The 19,946-nt window shown below is 35.5% G+C and overlaps 1 protein-coding gene across 3 annotated transcripts; it reads right to left on the bottom strand.

The window, feature by feature from the left end:
- Window positions 1-1,348: 1,348 nt before the first annotated feature.
- On the bottom strand, window positions 1,349-18,896 carry cers3a (ceramide synthase 3a). Of its 3 annotated transcripts, none has more exons than XM_056239552.1 (11): window positions 18,814-18,896; window positions 15,967-16,148; window positions 13,011-13,128; window positions 12,204-12,322; window positions 10,828-10,885; window positions 8,471-8,521; window positions 7,857-7,949; window positions 7,411-7,539; window positions 5,898-6,004; window positions 5,635-5,788; window positions 1,349-1,836 (listed from the first exon to the last, which is right to left on the bottom strand). In XM_056239552.1, the coding sequence occupies exons 2-11, from the start codon at window positions 16,137-16,139 to the stop codon at window positions 1,705-1,707; spliced, it is 1,134 nt and encodes a 377-aa protein (XP_056095527.1). In that variant the 5' UTR covers window positions 16,140-16,148; window positions 18,814-18,896; the 3' UTR covers window positions 1,349-1,704. The 3 variants fall into 3 exon arrangements, with proteins under 3 accessions (XP_056095527.1, XP_056095525.1, XP_056095526.1); XM_056239550.1 differs by lacking the exon at window positions 18,814-18,896 and adding an exon at window positions 18,740-18,792; XM_056239551.1 differs by lacking the exon at window positions 18,814-18,896 and adding an exon at window positions 18,538-18,733.
- Window positions 18,897-19,946: the final 1,050 nt, after the last annotated feature.

The raw sequence follows: 19,946 nt of genomic DNA, 5'->3' as shown, positions 1-19,946 counted from the left end.
AATTTCTATTTAAATGACCATTAAATAAAGATCCAATTATAAGCATTATAATATTGTGAAATATTAGATCAATATTAGATCTTTATTACAATAAAATTTGAATTGAACAATTTAAAAAAAATCCTTCATAATCCAAACATTACACTTTTCATTGTAAAAAACAGTAAATGCACTAAATTCTCAAAACCATCTCTGCTGATCTGTGGATATTTGCATCGCCCCAGAGAAACAAAAATGATTTGTCATACACACACACACATATATATTGCAAAGGCCTGAACTCATTCATCTCAATTCATTCTTTGTCATTCTCTCATACACATATCAAAATAAAACACACACCAAATCAGTCACTCACAGCAGATGTGAATATTCAACCAGTTCATAAATGTCAATAAGAACCTATTAAATCTCAAATTTACCACATACAGCATTCAGATATACTTAGGTAGTTTTAAGTCAAATACATAATATTTTGTGAAAACATGTCTACACTAAACCCCAGCAGAGCATCAAAACTTTTGGATGGATGGATGGAATGGTTTCTATTCAAATTTGCACTTAGTTTGTATATTTCATATTTATTTTTAATTTAATTTACATATTTATTAATAAATTAGATTGTGCGGACCAGAGTGAAACACATTTCACACTTCTTTAAAATTACAATTGAATAAATTCCTCTTCCCGTCATTCCAATTAAACTTCCTGTGGAATGTGGCCAATTCAAATTGATGAACTGAAAGGCAGCCAATTCTTCAATTCTGAGACTTGGAGCAAGTAAGATTAAAGTTAAACGGTGAAAACTTTTTAACACCTTTAAAACTCACTATTTTAATAAAACCACTTCTGGTTTTGTGGCATACACATATGAAGGTAACTATTAAGCCTCTGACTGACTGGAAGTCCTTTATTTTCAATGATAGCTGGTGATTTGAGTTGAGCAGAATGCCATGTGGAGACTGCCATTGGGAGTGCAGATTCATACGCATAGAAATGCATACGAGAAACCAGCACTGCAGAGACTCAGTGACCTCCAGCAATCAGTTGATGCAAATAACTTGCATTGACAAAAAAGATGTTACTGCAGTGTGAACACCAATAAGCCACAATATGTTGGACACATCCAATATAGATACAGTAAAAGAAGTTAAGAACTAAAAGAAAACGTCAGCTGAGTGTCCACCAAGCCCCAGAGGTTAAAGTGATACAAAGGTAGATGTTATTCTTCAAAATCACTCGCAAGAAATGCAGACTTGAGATTCCATTTCAGTTCTTTATAGAGAACGATGTAAAAGCAGCACGATGAAGCCTCGATGGAAGATGCCAGACGGCGAGGGCAGCCATGGTGACGTGATCTTTGAGCTTCAAAAACAATGAGCAGTCTATTAAATCTTACAAGGGGTTTCTTTTTCTTTGTGCGGTGTTCTTTCATAATTACCCATGTGATCCTGTGCCACAATAAAAAAGTTCTTATATTAGTTGAAAGGGGGAAAATAGGTTTAAAGCAGCCAAGACACAGCGCCTCACATCCAGTGAAGCCGAGTTGAGAGAAAAAAAAGGGTTTTCAGTGTTATTAAAAGATGCAATTTGTTTTGACAGGTCTCTGGCATATTATGTGTGGAAATAAATCCAAATTATGTTTTTGGCTCCTCACATCCCTGAGGCCAATTCAAAGTCATTCACAGTTTAAGGAAAGATGTGTCAGTGATGATTAGCTCCGCCTCCACCACAGCCATTGGTCACTTTCACATGTCCGTCATTGTCCTCGGTCACAATGGTTTCCCCGTCCTCTTCCTCGTCTTCTTCATTGTCACTTCTCTCATCTTTGGTTAACTATCAAAAAAGATGCATTTTGGGAAAAATTTTAAATAATAATAATTCATAGCGAAAAACATCTAACACTCCTTTATTTCTAAAACAAATTTGAGAAAGAAAATTTGAAAATTTTGTGTTGTGTAGCCAGGGTGTTGCTATGTGGTCTGAGTAGTTACATGCCAGTTTAATAAATAACACTAACAGATACAACTTTTGATTTAATAATGTATTAATAAATGTTACAACTAACAGAAGTTGATGAATGCTTTGTTGTTGATGAAGTATGTTGCATAATAATAATAATAAACTTTATTTTATATATGACTTTTAAAGCAGCTTCTCAAGGCACTTTAAACAATAAAAAATATAAGGAAAAAACAAATAAACACAGAAGCGTACAAAAAAAACACACTGGAATACAAATTAGTTAAAACCATCAAGAAAAAGCTAACCTAAAAAAAAATAGTTTTTAGGTTAGATTTAAAAATGCTTACATTTTGTACATCTCTAATATGAGAAAAGAGTGCGTTCCAGAGTCTAGGAGTATAGGAAGAGAAAGCCCTGTCCCCTACAGATCACAAAAGCGTCTGTGGAACAGAATGAGAGGAGCGCAAAATGACACTAAGAAATATATAAAGTTAAAAGCGCAGACAGATACTGAGGGGCCAGACCATGCAGTGCCTTATTATGAGCATAAGGATTTCAAACCTGACTGGAAGCCAGTGCAAGGACTGTTGCGTAAGTTTATTGATCCTTAGCTTAGAAAATATTTCAAAATCAGACAATAAGCAAGCTGATCTTTGAACTTCCTGTACTTAGCAAAAACCAAAATGAAAAGCACATCATCTGAAAATACAGCCGGTCTTGAAACATTAACCTAACAAGCTGTTTGTAGAAACCAGACGAGCAAGTACACAATCCATCATCCATGGTAAATGAATCCGAACAGTCTGATGTGCACTAAATCACGAATAATTACAGTAGGTCCCTTCGAGCAACAGGCTGCAGGTACACAGAGCAGAGAAGCGATTGAATCTGGCATCCCTCATCCGCTCTACATTTGCGAGAGATCATGTACGCTGCCAGTGCAATCACTCTCAAATTATGACTCACCTTTTTCAATAGACTGAGCTGGAGTGAAAACAATGGAGCACTAAACACGGGCTGGCAGGGCTTATTTCAATCAGAAAGCGAGTGTAATGGGAAATAACAGAACAACAGCGCAGACCTGGATAACTCAGTCACCGTTACAAGCTTGTGTCATCTTTTGTGTTTGGAGTATAATTCATGCAGAATGACTTTGCCTGTAACTGCCAATAAATGCATAGGCCTTTGCTTCACATTAATTAAGGTTTCCTACAGGATCCAAAATTACTTGTTTTAAACACATACAAGAAACGATGACATGCCATGACTACAAAATGCAGGACATTTCTTCCTCTGAGATGGAATTGTGACTAAAAACTCATCTGTTGTTAAGTATAACACTACCTATCCCGGTGTTTGTTATATTTCACAATATGAATACTAGCATGTACTAATATATGCTACATGGATTTAATATCAATGATTTTTCAGGTGTAAATTGGTTGTAAAAAGCAGTTGTCACTCTCATAGATTACCAAACTGACAAACTGGAGACAACCATATTTAACGGCAGTGTTAATCTCTATTGGCGCTCACCCAGCACTTAAGGCGAGACACTACAGGTGAATAGGGTAAATTTTTTAACTAGCAGATATCACCATGAAACTTTCCCAGTTGATTACCTACATTAAGATGAGAAAAAAATGTATTACAAGTTTTCTGTAATTTAATGTTTAAATATGCAAATTAGGCATTATCTAATTAAATATGCGCTAATTTTCATATATTTCAAAAAATGAAATCTGAGTATTGGATAAAGCCAGGTTCAAAATTCTTTTTTCATTGTGTTCACATATTAGATGGGAAAAAAATTACAGAAGGATTTATGGATATCTACTTTTGTTATCCTATAAATCAGAATATACTGTCAATAGCCTTAAAAAATATATTTTTGCCATGTTTTTTTGAATAAAATGTTATATAAATCGGGCTAGGAATAATATATTTACAAATCCCTCTGTAAATGTCTTCATAATATAACTAGGTACAAGACTGTAAAGTTTGGTGTGTATAGGTGCTACTGAAGTGGAGATTTCGGACTTTAAGTATGAGAGAAAAGTCATTTTGAGAAAACGGGCTTTAAAGATTTAGCATCAGCCAATGAGATTGCGCATTTGCGCCCTTTTACTTTCACGATTGGTTGCTGATAAAAAGGAAATGACCATATTTGGATGCAACAGCATTGTACAGGAGAGAGAGAGCTTTCTAAACGTGTGTGTGATGACAGGGTGCAGATCGCGATCGCGGAGCAACGGATGATTTAGATCGCCAACTTTTGATGAATTTATGAGAAATCTACAGACGCAAACATACAAAGTGCAGTAAAATAAAGACCTAAATGTGTATTTCGTACTTTTTTTCACCACAAGTCTGAAAGAAGACATGTTCCTGAAGACAAATATCCCGAAATCTCAAAATTGACCAGTGAAAAAAAAACTATGTTTTTGCCTGCCGTGTCTCGCCTTAAAGATTAAACGCAGCATAAGTACAATTGTGTTCCTGGGCTGTACCAACCAACACTGGTATAACCGGCATTATGGGATTGTAACTAAGACCAGTAAAGCCAGAAATTATGCAATGATAAATCACAATAGGACATTTAAGTTTGACAATAAATGAAAACCGTGTCATAGCTGAAACTGTACCAGCTCACAAGACAACAGATAAGTTTTCTTCAAAACAGCTTTAGTCAGGAACTCATCAAATTAAAACAGTCCGTCCACATGCAGGTCAGAGCATCCAGAATTTTCTGTCTGCATATTTGCCGTTTTATGACTTGTTAAAAGTCATAAGGTCTCAGTTCTGTCAGTTGAGATGATTGACAACTAGCCGAGGGTGGTGAGGAAATAGTGTTAATGGTATTTGTTAGTGACACATGGCCTACGGGCTGCATAGATGCACCTCATTACTTGTTTTACTATTATTTTTGAGTCATTCAGATCTGCTGCGCCTGGAACCGTTTTATAAATTATAATTATCATATGTATTCAGGGCTTTTCACGCAACACTTAACCCCAGGTTAATGTCTTTTTAACCCTGGGTAAAGCAACGTTTCTCACTTGTAATTTTGAAAGGGGTTAGTGATGCTTTTAAGCCTGGGTTATAAAGATCTGCAACAAAGTGCAGTGCCAAAGGTATAAAGTGCTAAAATGTTATGGCGAGTTGTTTAGCAACAGACAATTACCATAATCTGCCTCAATACATATTCATGAGCTTTGTACAATCAGAGAAACTTTCACAAGCTGTTTTGTGTTAAACATGTTGAAAAGTGATGCATAGCCTACTGTAAGTTCATCAGCATTTCACTTTTTTGTCCTTGTATTTGTACCATGTTTCAGAAGATCCAAGACAGGTTCATCATGTCACAACATTTACAGATGCACAAGCAAATATAAACACAAATCACATACAGTAGTTTATTTGTCAAATCAAATGTTATTAACTGCATAAATTTGGATTTAAAAAAAAAAATCCCTGTAAAACCAAGGTTTACAAATGTACAGTGAGAAATCTCTAAATAATGTCTACCCAAAATGAATGACCAAATATTGTATATGAATACTTACTTACTAAGATATGAATGATGTGAGAAATGGAACAAATCTATATTGCATGAGCGTGAATTGAAACAAATAAAACCTTCCCAAATGTAAATGTAGATAAACTTACACTTCCGAAAAGGAACATCTTCACCATACGTAGAATCAGATATGCCCAGAATATGTGGAGCATCAACAGGACGACAAGCATGAAGTTAAAAAAGTAGTATCCAAAGAATGGTGGGTAATAGTCAGGCGGGTAAACCCATGTGCAGTGAATGATCCTGGTATAAAAATACACGAGACAACAGAGATTTTTACAACTTTCGTAATATAAGTTATGTAAACTACCCCTGAGACTCTGAAAATAATAGTCACACACAAAATTCTCACCAAAATGGAAAGATTATGAGTCGCGTGACTATGAAGATAGCAGCAAATACCACAAAGATGCTGTTGCATGTTTTTTCCCATTTGGCATAGTTGAAGATCTTAGCGGACTGCAGAGAAATAACACACACACACACACACACACACACACAAACGATTTATCCATGCACATCATTATTTTTTTTTATTCATGTGCCCTCCTGATCTTTAATCAAAATAACTTCCCCTCCCTCTTGCATCGATATCTCTTCTTTTCTCTGATGATGTGTTTACTGGCGTGAGGGCGGGACAAACTGTCACTAGCATGAGATCCACCAATAGCAAACCACAACCATCCAACTATCCAATCAATTCCCCATGGACAAAAATTAAGTCCCACCATACATTTTTTTCATGTTCCAGAAGCCGTCTCATTCAGATGTACGTCACAGAGAAGCAGTGGTGGAATGTAACGAAGTACAAATACTTCGTTAAGTAAATTTTTCACGTATCTGTACTTTACTTAAGTAGAATCAATAGTGCATACTTTTTACTTTTACTTCGTTACATTTTGCAGCAATTATTATACTTTCTACTCCACTACATTTCTACAACGTTCTGTTACATTTTCGTTACATTTTCTGATCAGTTTTTCCCTGCCAAAACGTCATCCTGACCGTCCGTTCGTCGCACGTTTCTGTCTCACCAGTGAAGTTTGGTTGCCATAGATATATCAACCCAGTCACACTAAATGCGTCTCTATAGCACGCAGTGTGTTTATCGTGCAATTTATACGCGAAAATTAGTTTTTACATGCATAGGAAACGCATTGGTAGGTTTAGTAGTGATGTGGGGTGCGTGTGTATTATAAGTTTGGTTAGGATTAGTATGGCAAGCCAAGAGGTTCAGAATTACGCCATAAATGAATCGCGTTTACAGCCAAACGCCGTCATATACGGCGTTTTAACATAATATGTGTGTTTATATATGTACCGTATATAGTAAGGGTATATAGTAAGCTTGATGTGTATATTGCCTAATTGCAAGCTTGTTCAGAAATGGTGACAAAAACTTAAAATATAACTGCTTTTCCATCATATTGATCATCATTATATGAGTATTAGGTTGAATGAGTTAGAATTAACTGTTTTATTAATCATTAGAATATAGACATTAAGAGAATAAATTGTTATGCAAGTACTTTTACTTTTAATACTTAAAGTACATTTAAAATCAGGTACTTTTTACTTAAGTAGGGTTGTCATTGTGGTACTTCTACTTTTACTAAAGTAAATATGTCTCTGGTTATTTGTACTTTTACTTAAGTACTGAGATTCAGTACTTCCTCCACCACTGCAGAGAAGAAAAGACTATCATAACTCTTCCATTTCATGGCGACTTTTAATACGGACATTTATAAACATTCTTAAAGACGCCATTCTAGAGGTAAAACTCCAATAAAAAGGTAAAGTGGTAAAAGCCTAAAAAAAAATTTTTAAAAAGAGTAATCAAATAAAACAAGATTGGTCATATTAACCTCCAAAAGAATGTCTGAAGAATCGTGAATGAGCATGACCAGGGTCCCGACCCGGATGTAGTTTCCACACCAGGAGAAAGCCAAGAGTGTCAGTGTGGCCCAATGATGGATGATCTGTTCTTTAAAGTCCTAAAATATAGATATACATTTACAAAAAGTGTTCACAGTAATTCTCTGTGACAGTGAAAAAAGTAGATGTGCTGTTAGATGAGATCTGTATCTGAAATAAAAACAACAACAAATCAATCTAGTTTTAAATAATAGATTACAATAGCTTGCTTTGTGTGTCTTTATTTTTTTTTTAAATAATGATCAGATGTTTATTCCAGGTCATGTGATAAATGGTTAAGCTCAGGCAAGAGATAGTTTAAAGCTTAATTTGAAAGATTTCAAGTAGTTGAAATGTAAGGGTATAATTATGCAGAATAAGATCACATGATACTGACCTTTCGTTTGACATCGAATGTTATTCTGAGCACTAGAGACAAATAGAAGCTCATCTCCACAATATAATACCAATACTGTGACTCCAGCATGGACTGCAAAAGCGAAAACAACAATAAGCTCTCAGAGAAATGCACAATAACAAGGGATAAGCACTGTTACATTTATGACGGAAAATGTAAAAGACTCTTTTGTTTGATCAGAGTGAAGTATATATGCAATTCATTCATTGTGCTTTGAAGAGGGCGCTTTTTTGAGCGATTATTCTAGGAAACTCAATGTTTTGAGTGCCAATCTGGATGACATCACTGTTCTTTTGATTACAACCTGGAACTCCGATAACAAGTGAACGGTTCCAAAAAAACTCTTCAGCTGGGCCAACAAAAAACATCTTTCTTCTAAATATGGCCATGTTTGATTTGGAACTAGCGTGAGCTTTATTATCTGCCTTTTTTATTAGCCATGCCGTAAATGTGAGCATTGCGTGAACACTTTATCGGGGCCGGGTCAAAGCGAGCAAAATCTCCTCTGCTCTTATTAGTGCAGGTAATATGAACAATAAAATATTCCTTGGAGCAAATACAAGGAAATTAAAGATCTGAAGTCTGGAACATACCTGTTTGGGATAACCCTTCCATACCTCCCGCAAATTATAAAACCAGGGTTTCTGTGAGAAATAGAAGAAGCAATAAAAATACTGAATTAATAAAATGACAAAATGGACAGTTTAGCCTCTAAACGAACTTTAAACTCAAAACTTTACTTTCTGACGTGAAAAATTAGCTCTTTATCTATTTATTAATGACAGTTCCTAGAGCTGCAATGTGACTGTGTTCTAAAACAGCATTTTAAGGCATTAAAGGGATAGTTCACCCAAAAATGAAAATTCTGTCAGTAATTTACTCACCCTCATGTTGTTCCAACCCCGTAAGACTTTCGTTCATCTTCGGAACACAAATTAAGATATTTTTGATTAAATCTGAGAGCTGGATCACTCCTCCATAGGCTTCTTAAGGGGTCGAAACTGGCCGGCCCAAAAGTTATGAAAGACATCCTTAAAATAGTCCGAGTGACTACAGTGGCTCAATCTTAAGTTTATCAAGCGACTAGAATACTTTTTGTGCGCAAAAAAACAAACAAAAATAACGACTTTATTCAACTAATCATTTCCTTCTCTGTTGGCGTCGAGTGAGTTCACGTAGTGATATTGCGCAAAGCTTCTAGGTTGTACGTAAAAAAATATCTTAATTTGTGTTCCGTAGATGAACGAAAGTCTTACGGGGTTGGAACAACATGAGGATGAGTAATTACTGACAGAATTTTCATTTTTGTGTGAACTAACCCTTTAATAGGCACAATCACAACACAAAAACTGTTCCAAACGCAATCACTTTCGGAAATCCGATAATGTAGTGGTTCTCAGGGGGCTAAGATGACTTAAAATGATTTAAAATAAGATTATAGTTAAATAAGATTAACTTCAAAATGAGCTAAATAATAAATATAAAGATATTTCGTTTTTAAATTGCCCTCTCAACAACTGTGAGGAAATGTGAGGAAGCCTTGGCGCTTTAATAAATTAAAACGCCATGAGCATTTTTATAATGAATATACAGTTGAGTTCTAGTTTTGACAAGCTCTACAATAATTTGTCAGGTAGAAAGTAAGTAAAAATATATTTTTTTAAATCCTTATTCCTTAAAGGTGACATATTATGCCCCTTTTCACAAGATGTAATATAAATCTATGGTGTCCCCAGAATGTGTCTGTGAAATCTCAGCTCAAAATACCCCCCAGATAATTTATTATAGCTTGTCAAATTTGCCCCTCTTTGGGTGTGAGCAAAAACGCTCCGTTTGTGTGTGTGTGTGTCCCTTTAAATGCAAATGAACTGCTGAACCCCACCCCCATTCAGAAGACGCTTGATCCTTTACATGAGCTTCAGATACAATAATAAAACACACAAATCCCACTCATCCAAAATCTCAGAAAGAACCAGTAGCGAGTGCAGCCTTACGGAAAGACTCAGGAAGAGGTTGCAACATTTAGACGCATATGGAAGTTTCTGAATGGTTAGTGGATACATTCATAGTTGTTGTGGAGTTACACTGATTCAGCTGTTTCTGGGGGATTTCCATTGAAAATAAAATTAATCCACTGCTCTCTTGACTCATCTGAGGCTGGGACTCCAAATAGCGTTCTGTGCTTGTCTGTGGAGCCAACGACAAAACAGTTTGCATGCTTTGCTCGAACTTTTGCCATTGCGTTAGAACTGGTTTGTTCCTTGCAAAAAACAAATGGCGGCGCCGTGAGTGGAAATGTGCAGATTAAGTGGCGGGAATATTATAATAAGATCCCCTTCCTACGTCAGAAGGGGAGCGAAATCTGACCGGCTTTTTTTTTGACATGCTTGCAGAAAAAGGCTTACCAAAACAAAGTTACTAGGTTGTCACTTTTCACGTTTTCTGGGTTGGTAGATGCACCGGGGACCCGATTATAGCACTTAAAGTCAGATTTTCATGATATGTCATCTTTAAATCCTAAAAAGAGTGTGATCCCTTAACCCTAACTCTATAAAAATGAATGATTCCAGAAGTTTAACGGTTAATTATAATTCATTATTTTAGTTTTAAGTTACTTTTTAAATTCACAGAAACCGTGAGCGTCCTTAGGTTAAAATCATTTTTGAAAACAAAAATAGGATTTTGTTGTGTATAATGGGGGCATTTGTATGATGCTGCCTATGTAGTGTGTTTCAAATCGGTCTGAATTCACCACAGTGCTCATCTGTCAGAAGCTTCACACACATTAGATCTCTAAACCCCTGACAGCATCATAGAGCTGATCACAGAACTGGTTCAATGGTCCTAATCATGCCAATCATCAGTACAGGAAAACAGGCATATTTTTCATAGATGTCTTAATTCAGATATGCAATTTTAAAGGAAAACCATAAGAAAAGGATAAACTTACATCATACAGGGCTATGATTCCACCAATGAACGCCCCCAGATAAAACACCATTCGCCAACTATAGAGACAACCCAACAGAGAGGAACGCTCATGTGATCAGGGATTACATTCAGATCAAAACCACTAATCAAAAAACAGTAACAAGTCAGCAACCATTTGGTTTTTGGGCCTTAGACTCAATGACCGCTGCAGTGCATTGTGGGCATTACATATGGAACAGTGTTTAATAGGTAAGGATTAACAATACTTCTATAGCATTTATTAATCTTAATGTCTTAACATTAACAAAGGTTAATACATGTTGTAAAAGTATATGAAACAGCTAAAGGTGCATCTTTTTCGTCAACACTTGTCCCATTAATACTAACACTTATTCTGTATATCTATTTATTTTTTATACATTTTTTTTTTAAGTTGCCCAACTGTTGGTTTGTTTTTTTCGATTGTTCACCTCATTTGTAAGTCACTTTGGATAAAAGCATCTGCTAGCTAAATGATTAAATGCATATATAATTTTAACTAAAGCTAACAAATGAGACCTTATTGTAAAGTGTTACTGTTGTATAAAATAAAAACAATTGTATAAATTCATTTAGCAATAATCTATTTGGATTATTGTGACTTACTCAGATGAGTTTTTGGTGATTTCTTGATGAAAATAAATTATAAATAAAATGATATAGAAGAAAATTATATATAAAATAAAATTATTTTATTTTTGAATCCTACTTCCTGTGGTTACGTCATTTGTGCATCTATTTCTTATTTTAATTCACTTATTTAGTTTCATTCTTTATGAAGCTTAATTTTGAAAGTGTTTCTATATCTGAAAAAGTCAATTAATTAAAAAACCATTGACATTTTAATGTCTAAAATTATTTTGTCAGATAAAAATATTTTTTTTCTAAATCCTCATCAAATCACACAGACTGGAAAAGACTATAATAATTATTATTATTTTAGTTTTAGTTACTTTTTGAATTAAATAATTTTTACTTCCATTTGTGCATCTTGATATTCTGGACATCTGCGATGTGCGATTCAGTGTCCAAAAACCCCTAAAATTTAAAGTGTTCTGGTACAGCAGCAAATTAGACTGCTTACATTTACACATTTAGCTTTATATTTTTTATTTTTTAAAAAGCCTTGCATTCAAGGTTTACAGTTCATTTTAACATGTTATGCATTCCCTGAGTACCAAACCTATGTCCTTGCCATTTCTAGTGCAATGTTTGAAGACTGCTAGAACACTATTTATCGTCATTATACGACAATATTTGACAACAGAATGCAGCATTTGACCAATCACTATCAAGTATTCCAGACAGCTATGTGGTAAGTCAAATAAGTGTATGTACAGTATATTTATTTCATACCTGGCCTCTCTAAATTTTTTCAGAACACTAGGACGGTCGTGGTTTCGTCTCCTCCTGAACCAGCGCTCCACTTGTCTACTTGACCAGCTGCATTTTTTACACAGACCATCTATATCTGCCTGATAAAAGATGGAAGAGATCAGTGTTGCAAGTCATGAAATACTGCAACCATCTCCTGCAGAAAAGTGCCATTTTGATTATGAAAAGTGGTGTAGTAATTATGGCTTTATTTGACCAATAAATACTCAGTTTTGCCAGATTTACATAAACACTTGAAAAATAATACATTTTAAGGCTGTATAATTAAATAATTATTCTAAGAAATAAAAATAAATATAAAAAAAATTATTCTTATCAAACACATCCAGTCAGACTTACATGAAGGCATTACATACATTTCTGAAGGAGCCAAAACTGCTTCATTAGATGAATAACCTCAAGTTTTGGTCTGGGTTGAGAGTTTAATCTAATAATTAATTTTTGATTTATAAATCAGATTTTTTATTTTAAATAATTAAATAATTCAATCTAAATATGAAATAGAGTAAAATGTTATTTGTATAGGTATATGGGTGAAAATTCTTTTTTTTTTTAAAGGAAAACTAAATAAAACCTAAATATAAAATCACGTGATCATGGATGGAACTGAGTTCAATTCAAGTTTCCAAAAAAGCTTTAGAGAATCTTGCCTTAAATGATGTCTTAAACAGTGATGCTCCCCCGTGATCAAGCCACAAGCCACTTTAAATCTGACGAGGATCTGAAGTTCAGAATGATATGTTGTTAAGTGAGAGGAGAAGACGTTACCTGTCCTGGGTTTTTTGACTTTGTATTGAAATAATGTTCAAGAACAGCATTGTGCTCCACTTTGTATCCGGTCTTCTCTGAAACGCCAAACGAAGCTGCAAACGGTGTCGCTATTAACCTAAACAGACAGACATTAGTAGAATTAAACCATTGACATTTTTTATAATGTATATGTTGGCATTATCTCCCAAACATGAATAATCACTGATGCATTTACATCCTTCATATGAATCATATTCAAAACTTAAGGAATCAACGCAAAACTATAGTTAAGCTGGTTTCAAAATAGTGTAGCCTTTCTAGTAAAAAGCTACTTTTTATTAGCAGACTAGCAGTGCAGGTGCAGCACAAAAAAAACTCTACCCTGACAAAAAGATCAAGCTAGGTTATGCTGATCTCAAAGCCTGACCAGTTGAAATGTGGCTAAAATCACTCTGAAACCATCCAATACCAGCCTGACCAGACTGGGATATGAGAAAATTAGGCCGGTTTAAGCATTTTTGTTGTGCATGGTTTTTTTTTTTGTTTTTTTTTTTTTTTAGAAGGCTAAATAGCCGTTTAAGGTCTTTTTCATAGTTAAATATTTTATTTAGTTCAGATTTAGTGTAAAGGTAACTCTTTACCACTCTGTAAAGAGTTTAGTAATCAGGTCACTGATCAGGAAGTCAGCCATTTTAAGGCCCGTCTCAATCACAGAATCCTTTCAGTGCACTCAAACTTTCGATCCCTAAAAAGTCCCACTATGCACCGTGAAAACCAGCAAGTATTGATGCTCGCTATTGTTTCCTTACTGGAAAATCTGAAGCGCGAAACAAATCACATGGGTTTTTTTTGTTTTGTACAAAAAACATTAATTATATTTTGCCATAAAAATGCATCGCTAGACAGGTAATTTACCTAATTTGGCTAACTTTTAAAATAAATTTACAGATGAAATGTTGCAGCGATATGTAACAATCAAAGTATTTATCATTAAATAACAAAAAAATGTATGTCATAAAGATATCTGTGCTGCTGTAAATCATAAATACCAGTAGTGGCGTTGTCACCTGAAGGGGAGCTAGTGAACTGATTGAGATGCACACTGTATCTTGTATTTAGTTTATTAAGCCAAAACCCTAATTTCTTATGTCACAAACACACGTCAATACAGTTGGTTATTTTTTGGCAGCTTAGAAGCTTATAGTGTAGCTATACTTCAAAAGGGTAGCTTTACTTTAAAACGAGCTTTTAAGCTTTAAATTAGTGCTGGGCGGTATCACGGTATTTTTCAAAATACCGTGTATATTTTTTCCCTAAACATGACTGGGTTAACCACATTTTCTACTGAGTGAGAGAGGAAATACTGCAGTAGATTGACTTAGAATGCACTATTTTATTGTCATGAGTGAATTTGTAGAAGAAATCCACACTATTAATACAGGGTTGCAAGGCTGTTTACGAAATAGGTGCCAGCAGAAGGCGCTTTAGGAGCGGCAGAAATAGCGGTTTCCCCGGTAACGCCTGTACACAAAGCAGCTCAACGCACATAAACGCTGCTTTATCGGGAAAGAAAAAAGAAAGATTCAATCGTAATAACAAAGAAACTTTTCTAAAGACCGTTAGTTCACTTCAGATACATTCATATAAAAACACAATGCCAACCACAAATAGATTATCCAAAAGGCTGTGTTGATATTGTGAAACACTGTAATATATTTTGACAGCTATCAATTATAGTTTAACCTATCCATCTTCACAGTCACGCTTAGTAACACATCCATCACCACAGAGTGCAAGAGTGAAAAGGGACCCTCTCAAACAATGTCGCGCCGCACCGCGTTCCGATCATAGGTTCCGATCGTTATTAAAGCGTCATACACCGGTATTGCTGTATATTAAAAATTCATATCATAACAAAAATAAACACCGGTATTCGGTATGAACGGTATACCGCCCAGCACTACTTTAAATGTTTTCTAACTTGATCATGTCTGTTGCAAAAATGTATCATTTAACAATTCATTTTAAACTGTACTGTAAATCCTGGGTTAACATTCTTCTTTTCATATTTACAAGGTTAATAACATTGATTGGCTTGGCCAAATTTTTAAATACAAATTTTGGGCCAGTCTAGTTTTTTTATGTGACTGTTAAAATAAAAAAAAATTGTTATAACCAATGTTAAAGAAAACAAATTACATGACTAACTTGTAAGACTAGTCTAAGCAGTTTATGCAACCAGGCACAGATGTGGTATATTTAAAATGTTTGATGATAAATATAGTATACATATACACTACTGTTCAAAAATTTGAGGCAGTAAGATTAAAAAAAAAAAAAAAAATAATACTTTTATTCAGCATGCACACATTAAATTGATTAAGATTGACAGTAAAACAAATGTAGATAATGTTTTTTGTTGAAAAAGAAAACATCTTTCGTGTTACATTATGTGTATTGAGTTGGCCCACTTGATTTATTTTTTTCACTTCAGATTTTCCAGTATAAGTAAACATAGTGAGCATCGATGCTTCCTGGTTTTCACAGTGGATTGTGGGACTTTTTAGGGAGTGAACGTTTCAGTGCACTGAAAGGATTCTGCGATTGAGACGGCCCTTAAAATGGCTGACTTCCTGATCAGTGACCTGATTACGAAACTAAGAAGCTGATTAAGACGCACCACAGAGTTGTAAACACAGTTACCAATAAATCTGAACTAAATAGTTAACAATGAAAAAGACCTAAAACAGCCATGCAGCCTTCTCAAAAAAAAAAAAAAAACACATGCAGAAATGCTTAAACCAGCCTTTGCTAGTTTTCTCATCTACCAGTCTGGTCAGGTTGGTATATTGGATGGTTTTCAAAATGGGTCATTTACAAATTCTCACGCTGGCCGTTGAAATATATACCCTGAGTGATAGATCAAATTTTAATTTCCTGCAACATAATCAGAGAAGTTCCACCACCAACTCACCTTTCAAACAAGTATCTGACTAGCAGGAAGACTAAAGCATACGGCACAATGACGTAGAGGTGGGAAACTTTGGCATAGACAAGCCCTTCCTCATCTTTGAGATCGGCCCACGTGAGGTTCCCCGGCAGCCACAGCCGGTCCCACCACAACCACTCACCAATCATACCAATCATGACCACGATCTGTTGGACACAGCAGATGACAAGTACAGTTATACAAGACTGCATGCATCACGTTACAAAAAGAAGTGTTTTCAGCCAACACTCGAATACTGAATTCATTCGAGGAGAAAGTGTGAGTGTATTCAACATGAAAACAAAATTGACACCATTTACACTCTTGATACATATTGCATCCTGGACTTAAGGTTCATGATGCATCAGTGCACACATTATTCTAAAGAAGAGAAGTTTCATAATGTTTTATCCTGTTTATTATTGATATGATACCTACATATCGGTACATAATTTAATACATTTAATAGTAGCATCCATCCATACAGCATAAAAGTCTATGGTACACTCATAAATATATGATTGTAGAACCTTACAAAAAAATGGATTTTTCTATAATATTTTAAAGAGAGATGAGAGAAGATTTAGGAAATGAAATAGGAGATATTGGATGTTCATTTTGATTAAGGACATATTAGATATAGCATAGACACATAAGCATTAGTGATGAAATCAGGCTTATTCAGCACTGTGTATTTATGCCATAAAATAAAAAAATTATTTATTTTTTTTGCATCCAATTACTACAAGCGTGCTATGGAAGCAGAATCTTGCTAATACCACACAATAAAAGGTCGATATCAAAAGACTTTCATGAAACTATCATTGCTAAAATGGTTGAGATTCTGTAGCTCTAATTGTATATATACATAACTGTGCAGATTCTGAAAAAGGATTTGTCCAATTTGTTGACAGTAAAACAGCTTTGCTGCTACTGAAAACAGTATTTAATAGGGCCGATGCTAACCCGAGGCAAAACCACATGCTTATGTACCAACACACACCTGAGACGCCATGCACCTGAACAGCAAATACAAGTAGGGCTGGTGTGAACCAACATGTTATTGTGCTGATTTAAAGTTCAAATCTATTTAGTGAATTGCATCATGTTCAACAGCAACTCACACCCAAGCTAATACAGTCTAAGTATTAGTTGTGATAAACAAATACACTGAAGCTATGCTACAGGGAAATATTAATGAGGCTATCACAAGTGAAAGTATGTCTCAGAGACTAAACTATTACATAATCCTGGGTTATTTTGTTCAGGTTTCACACGGTCCAGACTGGGTTAGTAATTAATCCTCCTGGGTATCAAGTTTTGAGATATTAAACTGTACTGTAAATCCTGGGTTGATTGGCTTGGTCAAATTTTTAAATGCACCATAACAAAGGTGCCTTAAAAGTGTCGCGAACCATATCAAGCAGGTTATACGAGGACTTTATTGTGCCGTGATGTGATCTTATTGCCGCCTCAACCAAAATAGATTTCCATTTCAAATAAAAGCTGTTCTTTTCAACTTTCTATTAATCAAATAATCAATTGGGGGGAGGGGTGTTACAGTTTCCACAAAAATATGAAGCAGCACAGCTTTTTTCAACATTGATAATAATAAGAAATGTTTTTTGAGCAGCAAATCAGCATATTGGAATGATTTCTGACGGATCATGTGACACTGAAGACTGGAGTAATGATGCTGAAAATTCACCTTTGATCACAGAAATCAATTAGGCCTACATTTGTAAATGTATTACAATAGAAAAAGGTTGCAATACTATTTCACAATTATATTGTTTTCACTGTATTTTTTATTAAATAAATGCAGCCTTGGTGATCATAATCTTCCAAAAAACAAAATTTTAGTATCTTACCAACCCAAACTATTGAACTAATGGCTAACTAATAACTGCTTTGGCTTTGATCAGGCAATATTAACAGCACACAATGGCATTCTATCTCCATGACTGTACTATGACCAAAGAGAATGACCAGAACACCACGTCAACTGAACATAACAAAGAGCTCAGAGTTTGTTTGAACAAGACGCCGAGTAAGCAAAGCTTGCCTCCTCAGATCACACAGAATTATCATCATCTTTCCCTTCAACCCCAATACTGCCACACACAACTCTAATAATTATTATTTACACCACTATCTTCTTTGTTAACCATTTCTGATAACAAGAAACTAGGATATACGAACTGAAAAGTTAAAATTCAAGAACTGACCAAACTTAAGGACATTAACAATTTTCAAACTTTAGCATTACAGTACAACCCAGCTTATAATGTAGAAGTTGTCAATTGTAAAACACAATCAATTTAAATAAAAATAAAAACAACAACAGAAAAACCTGGGTTTAACATGATTTTCCATTCCATTCCAGTCTTAAAATCCAAAAAAGCTCTTGAACAGGCAAACAGGTTTTCACAAGCTCTACTTCATTGGAGACACTTTCCAAACAACTTCCATAAAAGGCCTCTTATTTTCAACATTCTTCTTGTTTCAAGACTGAAAGTTTTTCAAAGGTCAAGAAAAACCAAACACTTAGGCTACCTCTGCTTCCTGTCAGCGGTTCAGTGCAGTGTTCAGGTAAACGTCTGATCTCACGCCGCTCGCTCTGCGTTCCGCTGGTGAAGTGAGTAACATGACAGCACCGCTGCTCTCGAGACCCACGGGAATGTTCTTTGTCTGAATTACTTTGCGGTCACACCCTACCTTAGTAGCAATTGAGTTGCTTCCTCCCCTCCCTCCTTACCTTCTGTAGATTAACAGGCATTCGGTGGGTTCACTCATGCACACACACATAAAAACTGCGCCCTAAGGACTCACCTTATTTGCATAGTGCAACTGATAGAGCTGCAAAAGGTGAGGGCGAGATAGTGTGTGAACAGCCAGATACGACAAAAGGACAAACAGTCAATGACTCAATTGGGTGTGTTTCCAGTAAAAACACGCTGCCTGTACTTGCACCCATTAGGTATCTGGAATTCAGGAGACACCTATATAATAGTTTTACTTCAAGACACACACTTTACATTGGACATCAAGTGGTGACCAAACACAGCACCACAATTGGTGCATAAAAAGTAAACAAAGGCATCCTTCAAAGACCCAGAACCAGATATGAAGAATGAAGACCCGGAGTCAGAATTATAAAAAATTAAAGAAAAGTTTTACTGAAGATAGTTTGCATTTTCATCAGCAGAAGTCAGCTTCAAGACTCACACAGGAGTTCGTAGGCCGCCTCGCTTACAGTTACAAAGATCACAGCAGTTATACCATTCCCAAGGTCTAAGCTACGTCATTGCTTACAGGTTGAATGATTCTCATTGGCTAAGAAACATTAAGAGCCTAAACAATTTAACACATGTGAGGAGATAGGGGTGCCTATCGCCATTAGTAAAGATAGTTGTCGTCCACTCATTAGATTTAGGTCTGTGGTGGCCTCGCAGGTTAGAGAAGGGCGCCGGGGTGTCTGGTCCGAACGTCCAGAACCTACATAGAATGTCATACGCACACACACACAAATAACAGACACTAGCAAATAACAGCTCCCATCAAGGCTGAAGAGAGTCTGAGCTCCTTATTATCAGTTAAGTATACCAAAACATAATGCTAAAACATTCACTCGTTTGGGAGAAAAACAGATCACTGGCATTTACTCCCAAGGAAGGAAATATACTGGAAAGAATACATTTTAATACAACAATTAAAGTTTGATAGTAACGCTCAATATAGCTTGACCATATGTCCAGCGAAGGATCATGTGTCCACGCTGCCTTTAGGACCCTCTAACCTTTCTACTGATCCCAGAGAAAGAGACAAACGGCCTTGTGGGTTACGTGGCCTTCGTGTCCTGCGTGTACTACGTGCAATCTCAAAGTAAGATTGGAATGCACCTAAAAGAAACTGGTTACTTGCATCCATGCATTTAAGAAAATATAATTTCACAGGCACAAAGA

This window comes from Rhinichthys klamathensis, unplaced genomic scaffold (assembly GCF_029890125.1).
Source record: "Rhinichthys klamathensis goyatoka isolate OS25496 unplaced genomic scaffold, OSU_Roscu_1.1 h1tg000567l_1, whole genome shotgun sequence".
In the NCBI taxonomy this organism is placed as follows: domain Eukaryota; kingdom Metazoa; phylum Chordata; class Actinopteri; order Cypriniformes; family Leuciscidae; genus Rhinichthys; species Rhinichthys klamathensis.
This window is presented reverse-complemented; position numbering and strand designations above follow the sequence as displayed.